The sequence below is a fragment of the Lissotriton vulgaris genome, unplaced genomic scaffold, assembly GCF_964263255.1.
Source record: "Lissotriton vulgaris unplaced genomic scaffold, aLisVul1.2 SCAFFOLD_1932, whole genome shotgun sequence".
Lineage (NCBI taxonomy): Eukaryota > Metazoa > Chordata > Amphibia > Caudata > Salamandridae > Lissotriton > Lissotriton vulgaris.
This window is the reverse complement of record NW_028253559.1, coordinates 116,942-132,849: the sequence shown is the minus strand read 5'-3', so window position 1 is coordinate 132,849 and position 15,908 is coordinate 116,942. Positions and strand designations below refer to the sequence as shown.

At 44.2% G+C, this 15,908-nt stretch overlaps 1 protein-coding gene across 1 annotated transcript in view; it reads left to right on the top strand.

Moving 5' to 3' along the window:
- LOC147660927 (uncharacterized) overlaps positions 1–15,669 on the top strand; it is a 221,563-nt gene extending 205,894 nt beyond the window's left edge. The window contains exon 2 of the mRNA XM_086951419.1: positions 11,698–15,669. Within this exon, the coding sequence (XP_086807545.1) occupies positions 11,698–15,440 (3,743 nt within the window). The 3' untranslated portion in view covers positions 15,441–15,669. The remainder of the gene's footprint in view (positions 1–11,697) is intronic.
- Positions 15,670–15,908: the final 239 nt, after the last annotated feature.

Here is a 15,908-nt window from a genome sequence, read left to right as displayed (position 1 = left end):
TTCTCAAAGTGCATGGCAGTGGTAGCCGCACACCTAAGGAAGAACAAGGTGTTTGTCTACCCGTACCTGGACGATTGGTTGATCAAGGCCTCCTCCTTCTCGGAAGCTCAAGCGCACTTCCAGAAGACGTGCGTTCTCTTGAACAAGCTGGGGTTGCACATCAATATGTCCAAGTCTGTCCCAACTCCGGTCCAGTGCATCCAGTACTTGGGAGCCTCCATCAATAAGCTGTCGACAAGCGTGTCTCCTTCGGAGGAGCGACGATTATCACTCCTTCGGAAGGCTCAGGCTCTTATGACCACTCCATCTACAACAGTGAGGACGGTGTCTTCTCTACTGGGATCGATGGCCTCTTGTATCTTCCACATGCACGGCTGCACATGAGACCATTGCAGGAGTGCTTGGAGGATCAGTGGGATCAGAGGAAAGGATCTTGGGACGACAAGATACGACTGTCTCTGCATGCTCTTCAGTCTCTGAAGTGGTGGTGTTCAGCGGAGAACCTCCTCAGAGGGGTCCCCTTCCACAAGGACATTCCCACGCAGACTATAGTGACGGATGCGTCTCTCCACGGCTGGGGGGCGCACTAGAGATTCAAGGGACGTGGTCCCCGACGGAGTCCACGTACCACATCAATTTCCTGGAACTCAGTACTGTTCACTTGGCACTGAAGGCCTTTCATACGTCCTTCCGGACCAACTCTTAGCTTGTTCAGACGGACAATATGACCACAATGTATTACCTCAACAAGCAGGGGGTGTCGAGTAAGCGCACTCTGTCGCAGGAGGCGCAGGCGATCTGGCATTGGCTTCTAGCCAGAGGACTGACGATAACGGCTACCCATCTACCAGGTGTGCAGAATGTTCAGGCAGACGCACTGAGCAGACTGATTCAGGAAAACTACGAATGGGTCATAAAAGACGAAGTACTAGGAGAAGTCTTCGCAAGGTGGGGGACTCCAGACGTAGATCTGATCGCCACGGCCGAAAACAGCAAATGCAGAGACTTCGCCTCCAGGTACTACCAGAAGGGGACGCTGGGGAATGCGTTATGGATCAACTGGTCGAACAGCTTTCTGTACGCTTTTCCACCCATTCCCCTGATTCCGGCGTTGCTCATCAAGCTGTCCCGGTCCAGGGCGCGGATGATCCTGATTGCCCCGGAATGGCCCAGACAGTGGTGGTTCACGGACCTGCTTCACCGGTCTCTCCTTCCTCACATACGGCTGCCGTGCAGGCCGGACCTTCTCACGAAGTTCGGGGGGCAGATGTTGCACCCCAACCTCTCGTCTTTGAGTTTGGCGGCATGGCTCCTGAGATAGTGCAATATGGCCATCTGAATCTACCAGAAGATTGCATGGACATACTGAAGGAGGCTAAGAGTCCTTCCACTAGGACTTCTTATGCTTACAAGTGGAAGAGGTTTTGCATCTGGTGCAAGTCCAAGAACTATGACCCGACGACATGTAAGGAAGATGTCATCCTTCCATATCTTCTACATCTGGCGCAGTCTGCCCTTAATGTCCATGCCATTAAGGTTCATCTGGCTGCATTGCGTGCCTACAGGAAATGCCCTTCACAGACTTCCTTCTTTCAGATCCCTGTGATCAAAGATTTTTTGGAAGGCTTGAAGAAAGTGTTCCCTCCTGTCCGGCTTCCTTCGCCTTCATGGGAATTGAATGTGGTGCTGTCCAGAATGATGAAGGAGCCTTTTGAACCTATTCATAAGGCTTCGTTGCAGCACCTGTCCTGGAAGGCGGTGTTCCTCGTGGCCATTACATCGGCCCGCAGGGTGAGTGAAATTCAGGCGTTGTGTTGCCAAGAACCTTATACTGTATTTCATGCTGCTAAGGTTGTTACTCACCTTAAATTTCTTCCTAAAGTTATTTCTGACTTTCATGTTAACCAGACCATAACTTTACCTATGTTTTTTCAGAATCCTTCCTCTCCAGCGTAAAGGTCTCTGCATTCCCTGGATGTCAGGGAATGTTGAAATTTTATCTGGATAAAACCAAGGATATTCGTAGGTCAGACCAATTGTTCATCAATTATGGATCTGTCAGTACGGGTCTTGCTACCTCTAAACAGTCCATCTCTAGGTGGATTGTGTCCTGTATACAATTGTGTTACCAAAAAGCTGGTAAAACCTTAGGGGGTAAACCTACGGCTCATTCCACCAGGGGCAAAGCTGCCACGACTGCTTTGCTCCGTAATGTTCCAATTGCAGAAATCTGCAAGGCGGCCACTTGGAAGTCGGTCCATACCTTTGCTAAGCATTACTGCCTGGACACTGATGCCAGGGCAGACGCTCAGGTTGGGCAGGCTTCGCTGCGAAATCTGTTCGCACAATAGTGGTGCTATTTCTCTTTTCCCCACCGCCGCTTTGGTGTGGGGATGGGCTTGCCATTCTATTCACTAGATTATGACTATACACAGAGATCCCCTACTACAGGAAGAGTAGTTTCTGTCCTGTAACTCTAGTTCTGTAGTAGGGGTATCTCTATTATAGTCATAAGCGCCCGCCCTCCTCCCCGGTGGAGAGAGATATTCATGTAAGGAATGCTACAAGTCTGGCGTGTTACGCCTTCAAAAAGAACTGAAAGTAAAAGGGACCTACAGTGCATTCTGGGATACTGTGAAGTTCTGGAAGGTTCTCTTAAAGGCACAGTATCCTGTTTTGAGCCACATAATGTCAGCCTATGGGGCTTGTCTGTCCAGGTCTTCCTCTCTATCATTCCAGAGGGGTTTTACTGTTGAAGCAAGGGAAATCAGGACAGGCTTTGCTGTTTGTGGATTTTTGGTGGAATTTCTAGTTGAAGTACTGGACAGTGTAGCATGTGGATATAGGCTGCATTATCTGTCTTTAAATTCTCTCTTAAGTGTCTGTGCAGTTCTGCATTTTTCGACACTTTAAGAGATTATTTTTGATTGCTCCGGGGTCCACGCACATGGGCGGGACTATTCACTAGATTATGACTATAACAGAGATACCCCTACTACAGAAGTGGAGTTACAGGACAGAAACTACCCCATCTAGCAGATGCCCTTTAATATTATGCTTGGAAAGGAGTTTTAAGATGAAATGGTTTACATTGTAATTCACAACCCATCAGATCTTCTAACTACAAATTTAAATCATCGAGCACAATTACATGATTACTGTTTGGGGCTGTCCTTGTGTACGATATTGAAATTTGCAGGGATCAACAAGTTCATGAATGGGTCTGAGTAAGGGGGTAATCCATGTTTATGCTGAAAACATGAAATACGATGTATATCACAGCCCATAGCAGTTCAAGTTTCCCTTCTGGAGTTATAGGTACTAGAGATGTAAGTTTCAAGAACACAAATAATTACTGTACATTTAATGCTACGCCTGCACCCTTTTGAAATACATTTATACATCAATTATTCATTTTAACTTCAATGGTGTTGAACGATGGGATGATGATAGCCTCTGTGTCTTTAATAAAATCTTCATCTCATTTCACATCACTTGGAGAATCGCCATTTCATTTCAAGACTGGAGGCTAGCATTATGCATGTTGAAAACCCTTCTAGTCTGCAAAAACAATTCATATCCAATTTACATTCGCTGTAATCTCTCAACTGCCTCAAATTCCAAACTGTGGTCTGATTTATATCCCCTGGGAGGTAATCTGCCTTCACCATTATCTTGGGCTCCAAACAAAAATGTACTTTCTCATCATCAAGTAGGCATCAGCGCATGAGAGGAATGGGCAATGTGGACCCTCTTTGTGTTCAAATGAGCAGAGAACGGCAGACTGATTAAACGCTTGCTTTCATTTCTGGTTTTAAGTTGTTAAGAGATTATTGAAAAGAGATTGAGTCGTTTCTGACAAATTGGGTACTTTATTTAACGTCATAAGTATGAATATTTTCATATTAGTTTTCAGTCCAGTAACTTTTAAGTGCAGTAGAATCTGTTTTAGTTTAGAATGGTCTTTTAGCATCAGCAGGCACAGGCATTAGAGCGCCCTAATTAATTGGTTTTGTTGGCTAAATTTGGGGGAAAACCAAAAGTCTAACTTGTTCAGTGGTGTGCCAGTTTGAGAATTTGAAGTCATATGCTGACATATCCAAGATCAAGCAGTTTGCTAGATACAAAATGTAGGAAATCTTCAGATGAAGGATAGGTAATGAAGCAGTGATGGACTTATGCCAGAATTGTGAAAGATGACGGAGGATAACAAAACAACTTCTTGTAATTGATTTTAGGGGAGAAAAATCAAGCCAGTCCCCCTCCTCTGATGATGTGTAGTTGTTGCTGATCATATTAAAGCCATCTGCAACCATGGGGGCATATTTAGAATGAAATGGCGCATCGCAGCACTACAAGCAATTTTGCTGCACCAAGCTGCGCTATTTAAAAAAAGTAGGGATGCACCGTATTTTCAAGAATACTGTGCACCCCTGTGCTCTCCCCTGTGCCAGCTCACAAACAGTAGCCATGTGACAATGATGCCTGCATTCCAGGGATGATTGTGTTTGTGCAGGAAGGGGCACCTTCCGGCACAAAAACACCCATTAATAGTGTTTTGCTCCTACTATGTGTGCTGCAGGATGTGCAGCACACAGAAAGAATAAAAAATTAGGAGGAACAAAAGTATTTCTCCTCGTTGAGCCACTTCGCTGGAAAGGCATTAGTATTTGGTGCTACCACAGAGTTACAAATTATTAAGAAGTCAAAAAGCCACAGGTGTTGTGTGGAAACACCAGCAGCAACACCCATGACACGCCCTTTTGACAAAGAGTCCTTGGTCGAACTGGGTATTATAGAAGATTTATTCAGAATTATGGGACCATTGTGGCTCCCCTAACAGAACTTACTTCTAAAAAAGAACCCAAGAAAGTCAATTGGACTCCAGAGTGTTAGAAGGCCTTTGACACTCTGAAATATGCTATGTGTTAGCACCAGTGTTACTGGCTCCTGATTACACAAAGGAATTTGGGGTTTAGGTAGATATTTCAGAACAAGGGATCGGAGCATTGTTGGCACAAGTAAATGAAGAGGGCCTTGATCAGCCAGTTGCCTTCATTAGTAGGTAACTTCTCCCCAGAGAACAGAGATGGAGTACCATTAAGAGGGAAGCCTTTGTTGTGGTTTGGCCCTTGAAGAAGTAGAGGACATAATTGTTTGGCACTCACTTCTGTGTTCAAACTGACCACAGTTCTCTCGGATGGCTCATGCAGATGAGGGGAGAAAATCATAAACTCTTGAGGTGGTCCACTTCCCTACAGGGATAGACTTCACAGTGGAACACAGACCTGGGACTGCTCATGCCAATTCACAATGCAGAAGGACTTTCAATTTAATACTGCTAAATATGCATAGACATTAGAAGATAAGTGTACGTGCATTGGTAGAAATTTGCTCCATTTCAATTTATACATCTTTGAGGATGATATAATTGATCTGTACCTTAACATTGCTAAATTTTGGACATACATAAGTAGACAAATACACCAAAAAGCATTTTAAAGATTATCGGATATGTGTTGTCAAATGTATAATGTATTTAAGCTACCAAGGTATTTTGCAAAACAAATTGATACATATGTATGTTGTACTTATTTAATTTTTGTTTATTATGTCTGTTGCTATATGGTTGTATTTCTACATATCGAATAAAGCATCTTTGACGTGACTTGACTTGACTTGACTTTCAAGGTCTTTCCACATAGCTGATGGAGACTACCAGGTTGTAGGTTAGTTATCCATTACCTTTTGTTTGGTGGGGCTCTGTGAGAAAGTCATCCTTTTTGCCCTGATCACCTCCATTTTTTGCTTGATACTGGTGGTAACTAACTCTGATTGTGCCCTGGTCTCACTCTCTACCTACCAGGCCCAGGGCCAGTGCTGTGAATATAAGGTATATGATAATTAGATTTAATTTCAGTTGGTACTGACAGCCCAGCTGTAAGTCCTTAGTATATAAGAGGGCATGTAGGCTCAGAGGACCAGTAGACTTAAGGAACTTGCACATGCACTACTGTGTTTCCTGCTGTCATTTTAAATACTGCACTGCTTTTCAGGTTTCCATTACACAAATGTATATGCAAATTAGACATTGCATTTAAAAGTACTCCCAAAGTCCCAGGGGTAGGGCGCCTTCTAAATATAAGCAGGGACAATATAAAATATGTTTTATAAGCCCTGATGAGGGAAAACTGCCAATTTTGTTCCCCTCTTTGTAGAAAATTAGCTCCATAAGTTTACATGGGGATATTTTATGTAATTATTAATATTGACAGGAGCATGCTAGAAACATCTTTCAAAGACTTAAATTCATAGTTACATTAAATCCAACAACTTGCCATGGTTAGATTTGTTATAACTATTAGAAAAAATAAGTTTTAGAATTTACTTTTCTGCAAAGCCAACATCCAGTCTTTCATCAGCCCTGTCCTGATTGGCCTCTGTTAGACCTGGTATCTTGTGGCATGTTTCCCCTGTCTTTTTGCTTTTTGACCTTCTGGTTTTTATTCTGCTTTTGCTAGTATAGTATCTCTGCACACTTTCTCACTGCTGTTCAGTGTTAAAGTGCAAGTGAACCTACTGTAAATTATGTTATGGATAAGTGTTTACATGATCAGCATGTTTGATTTACTGCTAAGTCCCTAGTAAGGCGCGGTGAGAGTGATAGGGTCTGTAAATCAAATGCTACTAGTGGCCTGGAGCACTGATTGTGCCACCCACAGAAGAAGCCCTGTAAAGGTATCTCGAACCTGCCACTGCAGTGTCTGTGCTCAGTTTTTACTGCCATGTCGACTTGGAAAGTGCACCCACTTGCTAAGCCCTAACCTTCACATTTTTTACAAGTAAGGCACCCCTAAGGTAGGCCCAACATACCCCTGTGGGCAGGGTGCAGTGTAGGTGAAAGGTAGGACATGTACTGGTGTGTGTGGCATGTCTAGATAGTGAAATGCACTGTATTTCATTTTCCACTATTGAAAAGCTATTGGTCCCATAGGATAGAATATGAGGTACATCTTGCAAGTATAACTTTCCATTGGGACAAGATAGAGAAGTGGAGTTTAGTAAGCCTGAACTCAGGATTTAAAGATGCATCTTTTAGTAAAGATGATTTTTATAGTGTGTGGTTGAAAATGCCATCTTTAGAAAGGAGGCATTTTCTTACTTAAACCATCTGGTGTGCCTCTGCTGGGTTGTGGATTGACTGTCTAGGTGTGGAGAGACATGGGCTGGGCATGCGCATTCACTGTAGCCAGTCACTGGGGTGGTTGAGGTGTGTCCTGCCTTTCCTGGATGAGTCAGGGCTGGGCTGCATTTAGAGTAGTGGGAGGAGATTTCCTTGCGCCTGAATAGGCCTGGTCTACCTTACGCAATGCTGCCTCCACCTCCTGCCAGGAAGCTGGACCAGAGAGGACAGAACTGGTTTGGACTAAGCACAGAGACTCTCTGCCACAAAAGAACAATGGAAAAGGCTGTATAAATTGTGGGCCCAGAACTTAAATAATTACATCTCCTTTGGAGTCGAAAAACTTGCAAAGAAGAAGAGCTGGAGAAGCTTTGAGGAGGAACAACCACTTTGCTGTGTTGGCCTGCAGTGACTGTGTCTGTCTTAGGTATAGAAAGGTGTGTACTGAACTTTCTGCAACTTCTTTGTTTGCGTTTCTCCAGGGGCTTGAGGTAGAGCTTGCCCTCCTATTCAAGAAGTCTCAGGAATTAGCAAAGACCACTCTACTCTGGGTACTCCTTCAGGGACGCATGTCTCAGTTGACACAGAGGGAAACCAAAACCCGACGCCGTCACCAAGACTGATGGTGGTTCCGTGACCTGAAGACACTGCACAGGGCACCGCCACACTTTGTGCTGCAACCCTGGTCTAGACGACACTCGCAGCTGCCACAAAGCTGCTGCTTGCACCGAAACCTGTGGGCACCACACTCTGCACTGCTTCTCTTCACTCTGCCACCATGGTCTCACTGATGATGCCGTTGCCAGCTGACAATGCTAACAATGCTGCTGTGGTCTTCAACATGGTCTGAGAGCACCGCTCGTAAGCAACACGAAGTACCGCCCCATCCCACACTGCAGCCACAGCCCTCCGACACCAGCCCGATCGACCACCAATCTTCGACAGCTGCGGCAGCTTGCACCATGACCGTCAGCACCGCGATGAGCACAGCCCCTCTTTGCACAGCCACCCTGGTCTTACCAATGCCGCTGGACCACTGCCAACAAGCTTCTGCCTGTACTGTGACCTGAGGGCACCGCACACCGTACCGCTCTGTTTCACACCGCAGCCTCGACAACTGCCACTGCTGGCCCACACAGCCGCAGTCAGCCAGAATGAAAGGTACTGTTTCCAAGTCTTCTGACACCAAAGCCAGTCCGCATCGACGCTCTCGACTGCAACTGTTGGATTTGGTTATTTTCAGCAGCTACCGATCTCAAGGAACTGCATTTTTAAGGTTATTCCTGCAAAGTGCAAATTTTGATTATTTTTATGTTGGGGTTTTATCATTTTGGTCTTGTTTTACACAGATAAAGATTGGATATTTTCCTAAACTCGTGTGGTGTCCTTTTGTAGTGTTTTCACTGTATTACTGTATGTTATGTGCAAATGCTTTACACACTGCCTCTGAGATAAGCCAGCCTGCTTGTGCCATGCTACCTGGGGGGTGAGCAGGTGTTAGTTCAGTAGTGTATCCCCTTTATCCTGACTAGGAAGAAGGGTCCCTACTTGGACAGAGTAACAACCTGATAAATAGAGACCCCCATTTCTAACAGCCACCCTCTGCCAGGCTGAACCAAACTGTCTTAATGAGGTGTGAAGTGACCTGCTAAAGAGACAAACGATTTCCTCTGGGTGGAGAACTGAAGCTGCAAAAGGCAGGATGAAGGGTGGGGAATAACCAGACTGGCATTAAAAGGGAGAATTACACTTTAGGACTTCATAGGCTCACATGCAAATTCTGCACCTCCAGCCACACAGGAGCCCTTGTAACTAGATTAGTGATGGGGCTAGAAGAGGAGTGTTAGAGAATCATTGCCACTTAAGCGTGTTGGCTTAGCCAGATCTAACCCTCCAGGAGAAAGTTTGTCCATTGTGGATTTAAGTAGAATAGTGCTTTCTGGGGCAAGAACAGGCTACACTTCAGAGGAAGTGGTCATACCTGAGGGTGGCACCCTGCATCTCATTGGTCACGGATGCCCCCATGCTTGAGGCCCAGGAACACTGAATATATATGCAGGAGTAGCCAAGTGACTCAGATCTACTGCCTGAAACAACATGAGAAAAATGACTGCCCTGCTGGAACCGTTATCTGCATCCAACCAGGGGCGGCCTTAGGCATGTGCAAGCTGTGCACCTGCACAGGGCCACCAAACCCCAGGGGCCACCACGCCAATATATATCCTTAATATTATAATCCTCTGAGGATGGATACATATTTGCGTGGCGGCCCCTGGCAGGGATTTGGCAGCCTCCGGCTCTGTTTCACTTCCAAACACCCTGACCCCCCCCCCCCCTCTACACTGGCCTCTGCGCTCCACCCCGCCCGGACCCCCTCTTCGGGGCCCCCTATCTACGCTCCCTGCCCAGGGCCGCCATGAGCCTAGAGCCGCCCCTGACCCAACGGACTGCTCCTGCTGTACAATATGGTTCGGTACAAAAGGGGGTGGTGATGGACGGAGCATCTGAATCAATCAAACACTCACACCCAGTCAAAAGATCTGGGTTTAATCAATCTGGTACTACAGTCCTAACGGCTCTACCTGACTTCACAAGGATTGGGGAGTGGACTCCCTGAAAGCTAGAGGTTAACAGATCCCACCTGCATCATCTGCAACAAGAAGTCTTCATCCTGGAGTGCTTCCAGTGGATTTGCAAGGATTTGGCCAAGTGCATTGTGGGAAATTGTAGTCTCTACATCTGAAGGACCATCTCAGAGCTTCTAGACCCTTGAATTGTTGTTGTGTACACGTTGAACTTACAAGAGAAATTCGAGTAGGAAGTTCCAGAAGTTTGGAGAAAGTTGGAGCAACTTTTTGAAAAAGCTCCATAAAGTTACAGACCCGCTGTCGAGTGTCAAGCGGACTACATTGAACCTTAACCCTGCCTGGATATCAAGTTTGTCCTGCTTAAAGTTCCAGAGCTCAAAACATCCAGGAGTTGACCGTGGGCTCACATGGAACAAAGTGGATGAAGTTTACGTGAATCCAGCCTGAATAGGAGCCTCGCTCAATGTCGAGAGAAAAAGCTTCAGAAACGTTTCTAAGTCCGAAGGCAAAATTTTGACCAAGGCTGCCCCCTCAGTGTTTCTGACCAGGGTTCCATCGCAGTCAATCTCAAACTTTGACTTTGTCCTGGTCAGGCACAATCAGATGTCCCAAGCTGCTACTTTTTTTTATTAAGCACTAGAAAGTGTTTGTTCTTTGAATAGTCATACCTCTGGTTGCCTACATAGGGTTTTTGTTGACTTGTTGTCTATGTATCATAAAACAAATAACCTATTTTTATAAATTGGATTTGGATTTTTATGATGTGTTATATCACACTTATTTAATGTACTGGTGTTTTTATATACTTTTACATGCCTCTTTCCTAAATTAAGCCTGTCGGCTTTTTGCCTGCTACGAGGGGTTGAGCAAGGAAATTATTTATTGACTGCTACTTTTATTGTGATTGTGGCCTTATTAGTACTGGTAAGTCCCTACTGATCCCTACTAATATTATGGTAAAGTACAGAGTATTATGGAAGTATCAAAGTGTCTTCTGCACATGATGGAGCACAGTTACAGCTTTTATTGTTTCTTCTTTAGTCTGAGTTGATCTACCCTGGGCGCCTGAGAGTAGAGATAAAGGGTAATTCTGGCATAAGCATGAGGCAGATGTGAAAGAATGTATTGGTAATAGCGCCTATGATCGTGAAATGAAAATTCAGGGTGGTCTTCCATGAACCACAGACACACACTGCTGTATGTGGTGTGTTCCCACAACAACAGATGTACCTCAGCAAACTTTCAACACAATTGTAAAGCAGCAGTCAGGCCATAAGCTATTACTCCTCAGACAGCTCGCCCTTGAATGATGCTAGCAGTGGGCAGATCACCAAAGCCAGAATTGAGGAACATTTCCATTGATTGTTGTTCTATTGAGTAGCAATTTACTGATAAGGCATCACCTGATGATGTCTACCCCTTAGCACTTGCATACAATGGCTGTTTCATGGAATATGTTAAGTGTGCTGATAAATGCAGTATAACAATGAGAATACATTTCCAGCCACAAAATATTTGTTTTTCTCTTTCAGAATGATTAGAGGTAAGGATACCATGAGGTTTAAGGCAGGTTCAGGATAAACTATTTTAATGTAAAAATCCTTGTGTGGGTGTGGGAGCTTTGATTGTATTTCAAAATATTGAGGACCGAACTAAATACCTACACACAGATCTACTACAAAATATCAAGACCACGATACTGTTGTGGTAAGTATACATAGGGAAGAATAGATTTACTATTCTAACTCCACATGTACTTGCCTTCATAACATTTTAGAATGTATATGCAGGTAGGTTTATAAAACTAAATATATGATCTCACATGCTTGCTTTAATGTGTTTATATATGCTGTACCTCTCTAGGCTTAAAGACATCCTATGCTGATATTGATTCTAACCTGTAATCTGTTGGTTTTTATTCTATAGGTATTACTTTATGGAACAATGAAACACTTCAGATGGACGTGGACAGCACGCCTCAACCCAAGACTGAATTCCAGATAATCACATCTGACAGCACTGAGAAAAAAGCCTCCTCTCTCGGTGTTTCAGCATCATTGAAGGCCAGCTTTCTAGGTGGACTGGTTGAAGTAAATGGATCTGCCTCCTATTTAAATGACAAGAAAGCGTCAAAGAAACAGGCGCGGGTGTCGCTCCAGTATTCAACCACTACTACATTTGACCATCTGACTATGAAGCATTTAGGACGAGCAAATGTCTCTTATCCTGACGTGTTTGACCAAGGCACAGCAACACATGTTGTAACTGCTGTACTGTATGGGGCGCAGGCTTTCTTTGTTTTTGACTGTGAATATTCATCATCTGAAAGCATCCAAGATATACAGGGTAACCTTCAAATGATGATAAAAAAGATACCACTTATTGCTATAGAGGGAGAGGGCTCTCTCACGATGAGTGATAAAGAGATTGAGAATGCTGAAAAATTTTGTTGTAAATTCTATGGGGACTTTTCTCTCGATAGCAATCCTACTACTTATCAAGAGGCCATAAAAATCTACTCCATCCTTCCAAAATTGCTTGGCGATAAGGGAGAAAAGGCAGTGCCAGTGAAGGTCTGGTTATATCCACTCAAACAAATGGATTCCAAAGCTGCTCAGGTTGTACGTGATATCAGCATCCAACTAGTATTTGATGTCCAGACTGTCTTGGAGAAAATGTCTGAGATTAGCATGCAGTGCAATGACCTGATGAAGCACCCTGCTGCATCAGCGTTTCCAGAGATCAGAAGTAAAGTCCAGCAATTCCAGGAGCTCTGCACGCAGTATACCCTGACCTTCCAGAAGCAGCTGGCAGAGACTTTGCCATCCATCCGTGGGGGCGGGAAAGAGGAATGTGCCTTGGTGGACATTCTAACGAGCCAAAGGCAATCACCATTCAACTTTCAGTCTCTGTCAGAGTTTCTAGATGACAAACTCCAAGAGATGGATTTTGTGAATTCCTACCTTAGTCTCCTTAAGGAAGTGAGAGTTATAGCCACTGAGAGTGAACTTAACCTCATAATTCTTAATCCCAATACAGAGTATGTGGTGGCATTTACATTCACTTCATTGAAGGATGGAGAACCATTCCTATCAGATTTGAAAGACTGGCTCCAGGCAGACTTCCTCAAGAAGACGAATGGTTCAATTGCACAGAGTAATGTTTACCAGAAAGAGAAAACAAAACAGTGGGTCAGTCAGTCAAATATTTCAAAAACTACAAGGAAATATGTCAAGGCTTTCCAAGAATTTTTCATTCTTAATAAGTCTAAGAAGGACACTCAGTTCATTGTGTCATCAGTTTCAGATCAAAGTAATCCTGGGGCTTTCCTTTACCTGTATGAGGCAGGAGATCTTTTGAGTACAAAGTTTGAGCCTCCCTCCAAACCCAACCCACCTCTTACAAACAGAATAACACACAACAGTGTAGAACTCACACTCAGGCCATCAGAGTTTGGGCAGGAAGGGATAGAGATGTATAAGATAGAGTATCGATCTACAAATGAGAAACACTGGACTCACATAAGAACAGAGCAGAAAATGGAGGCATTCACCATAAATAGTCTCAAACCTAATTCCGAATATGAATTCCGCTACTACGCAGAGTGCAAACCTGGGCTCAGTGCTGTTAGTGATATCAAGAGAGCTGCAAAGACTCTTCCAACTAGTCCACCCGATACACCAGCAAGCGTAGCCATCTACCCCGAAGCCATAACTCTCAGATGGAAGGTCCCATCTGTCATCGCAGATGGAGTCACTATCACTGACTATGAAATAGAATACAAAGAAAAGAGAGGTGAGAAGGCACAAGAGAAGACAGGGGGGTGGATAAAAGAAAGGGTGGGGCAGAGGTTTGAGACTTTTACCATTAAAGGTCTTGATCCAAACACATCATACCTATTCCGAGTCTGTGCTATCTGCAAGGACATGGGGGTCAGTGCCCCAAGTGAAAATGTTATCATTACATCAGGCGAGGGACAAGGGCCTCGAATCGCACAAATTATACTGAAAGAAAGCACCCAAGTGAAAAAGGACGAGCCCTCCATCTATGTGGTGCCAACTGTCTTTAGCCCAGATAGAGCTTACAAAAAGCACACAATGGGAAAGCTAAATATCCAGAAAAGTCATAAAGTTGTTATGGTCTTGGGAGCCACTGGATCTGGTAAAACCACACTCATTAATAGCATGATCAACTTCATTCTGGGAGTAGAATGGAAAGACAACTTCCGATTCAAGCTGATAGACGAAGTTGTGAAAGAAAGTCAGGCCCACAGTCAGACTTCTGAGGTCACTGCCTATGAAATCCATTTTCAGGAAGGATTCCGCATTCCATATTCAGTGACCATTATAGACACTCCCGGATTTGGAGACACTCTAGGCATAGAACAAGACAGAAAAATTACACAAAGTATCCGAGAATTCTTCTCTAAACCGGGAGGTCTTGATCATATCGATGCTGTGTGTTGCGTGGTGCAGGCCTCTGCAGCGCGTTTGACACCTGCGCAAAAATATGTGTTTGATTCTGTGCTCTCCATTTTTGGGAAGGACATAGAAGACAATATCCAGGTTCTGGTCACTTTTGCTGATGGGCAAACTCCTCCTGTTCTCGATGCCATCAAGGCGTCAGATGTTCCCTGTCCAAAAGATCCTCAGGGCACCCCAGTTCACTTTAAGTTCAACAATTCAGCTGTATTTGCCAGTAATGTGGGGAGGGCAGAGGCGAATGCTTTTAATTTCAACGAAATGTTCTGGAAAATGGGACTCATGAGCATGCAGACATTTTTTACGTCACTGAGCAGTCTTCAGTCAAAGAGCCTACGTTTAACCAAGGAGGTCCTCAAGGAGCGCAGCCAACTGGAAGTTTCTGTGCAGGGCCTGCAGCCTCAAATCAAAGCTGGGCTGATGAAGCTGGAAGAGATAAGGAAGACAAAGGAGGCTCTGGAGCAGCACAAGGATAAGATGAATGCCAATAAAGACTTTGAGTATGAGGTGGAGATCACCAAACAGAGAAAAGAGGAGATTACAGGCCTCATCACAAATTGTAGCATATGCTCTTTTACTTGTCACTATCCCTGTGGCATTGCTAATGATCTTGACAAATATGAGTGTGCTGCAATGAGTGACGGACATTGTACTGTTTGTCCAGGAAAGTGCTTATGGAACGATCACTACAATCAAGGGTATAAATTTGAGTTCTATACAGTAACAGTGAAACAAACCTATGCAGATCTCAAAGCCAAATATGAGAATGCATCTGGTGAGGTGATGACAGCAGGGAAGGTCTTTCACCAGCTTCTTCTTGAATATGATGCGGTGGAAATTGCTGTGTTAGACCTCATTGAGAAATCATCGTCAAGCCTGAGACGCCTCCAAGAAATTGCATTAAAGCCCAACCCTCTCGCAACTCTAGATTACGTCGATCTGATGATCCAGGCAGAGGAGCAGGAGCTGAAACCTGGGTACAAAGAACGGATAAAATCTCTGAATGTGGTCCGGGAGCAAGCTCTCCTGATCCAAAAGATTGCTAATAACCAGGACCTGCTGCCTGAAGAAAGTAAAAAGTACAAATCTATGGAGGAAAGCAAGTCTAAGCTTGTTAGTTATGCACAGAGTGCAGTAGAAACAGTAAAATCTACTGTAAAATCTTTTTTTTCAAGCAGCAATAACTAGATATTATCAAGGCTTGGTACTGGCAGTGCCAACCATTGGGCCATTCCTATTAATCTCAAATGTTGTGCTACTAAGGAAAGGCTTTATTGTATTTTGCGGTCACTGTTTGTAGAAGTTGTTCCTCTACACACACCCTCCCACGATGCCCAATCACTTGGACTGGGGAGAAATATATTTTTAGCTCTTGACTTGCGTGCTTGCTTGTGAGTGAAGGAATAAAGGTTCGCACGTATACTGATTTTAGAGCCTTGTTTTGTGGGTCCACCAAGATTTTTAAATCCCATAAGGTTTTTTTACTCACGGTTACAAAATCTATTAACCAAAATATCTACTGAATGAGGGCAGGAAAGTACAGAGAGTGGTGAACAAGAGGCCTGATTATACACCTTCGTCTCCTGGAGAAACCACCTTCATCACTCTGTCTTGCCCTTGATTATATACCTTCCTCATTAATTATGCTTCTATATT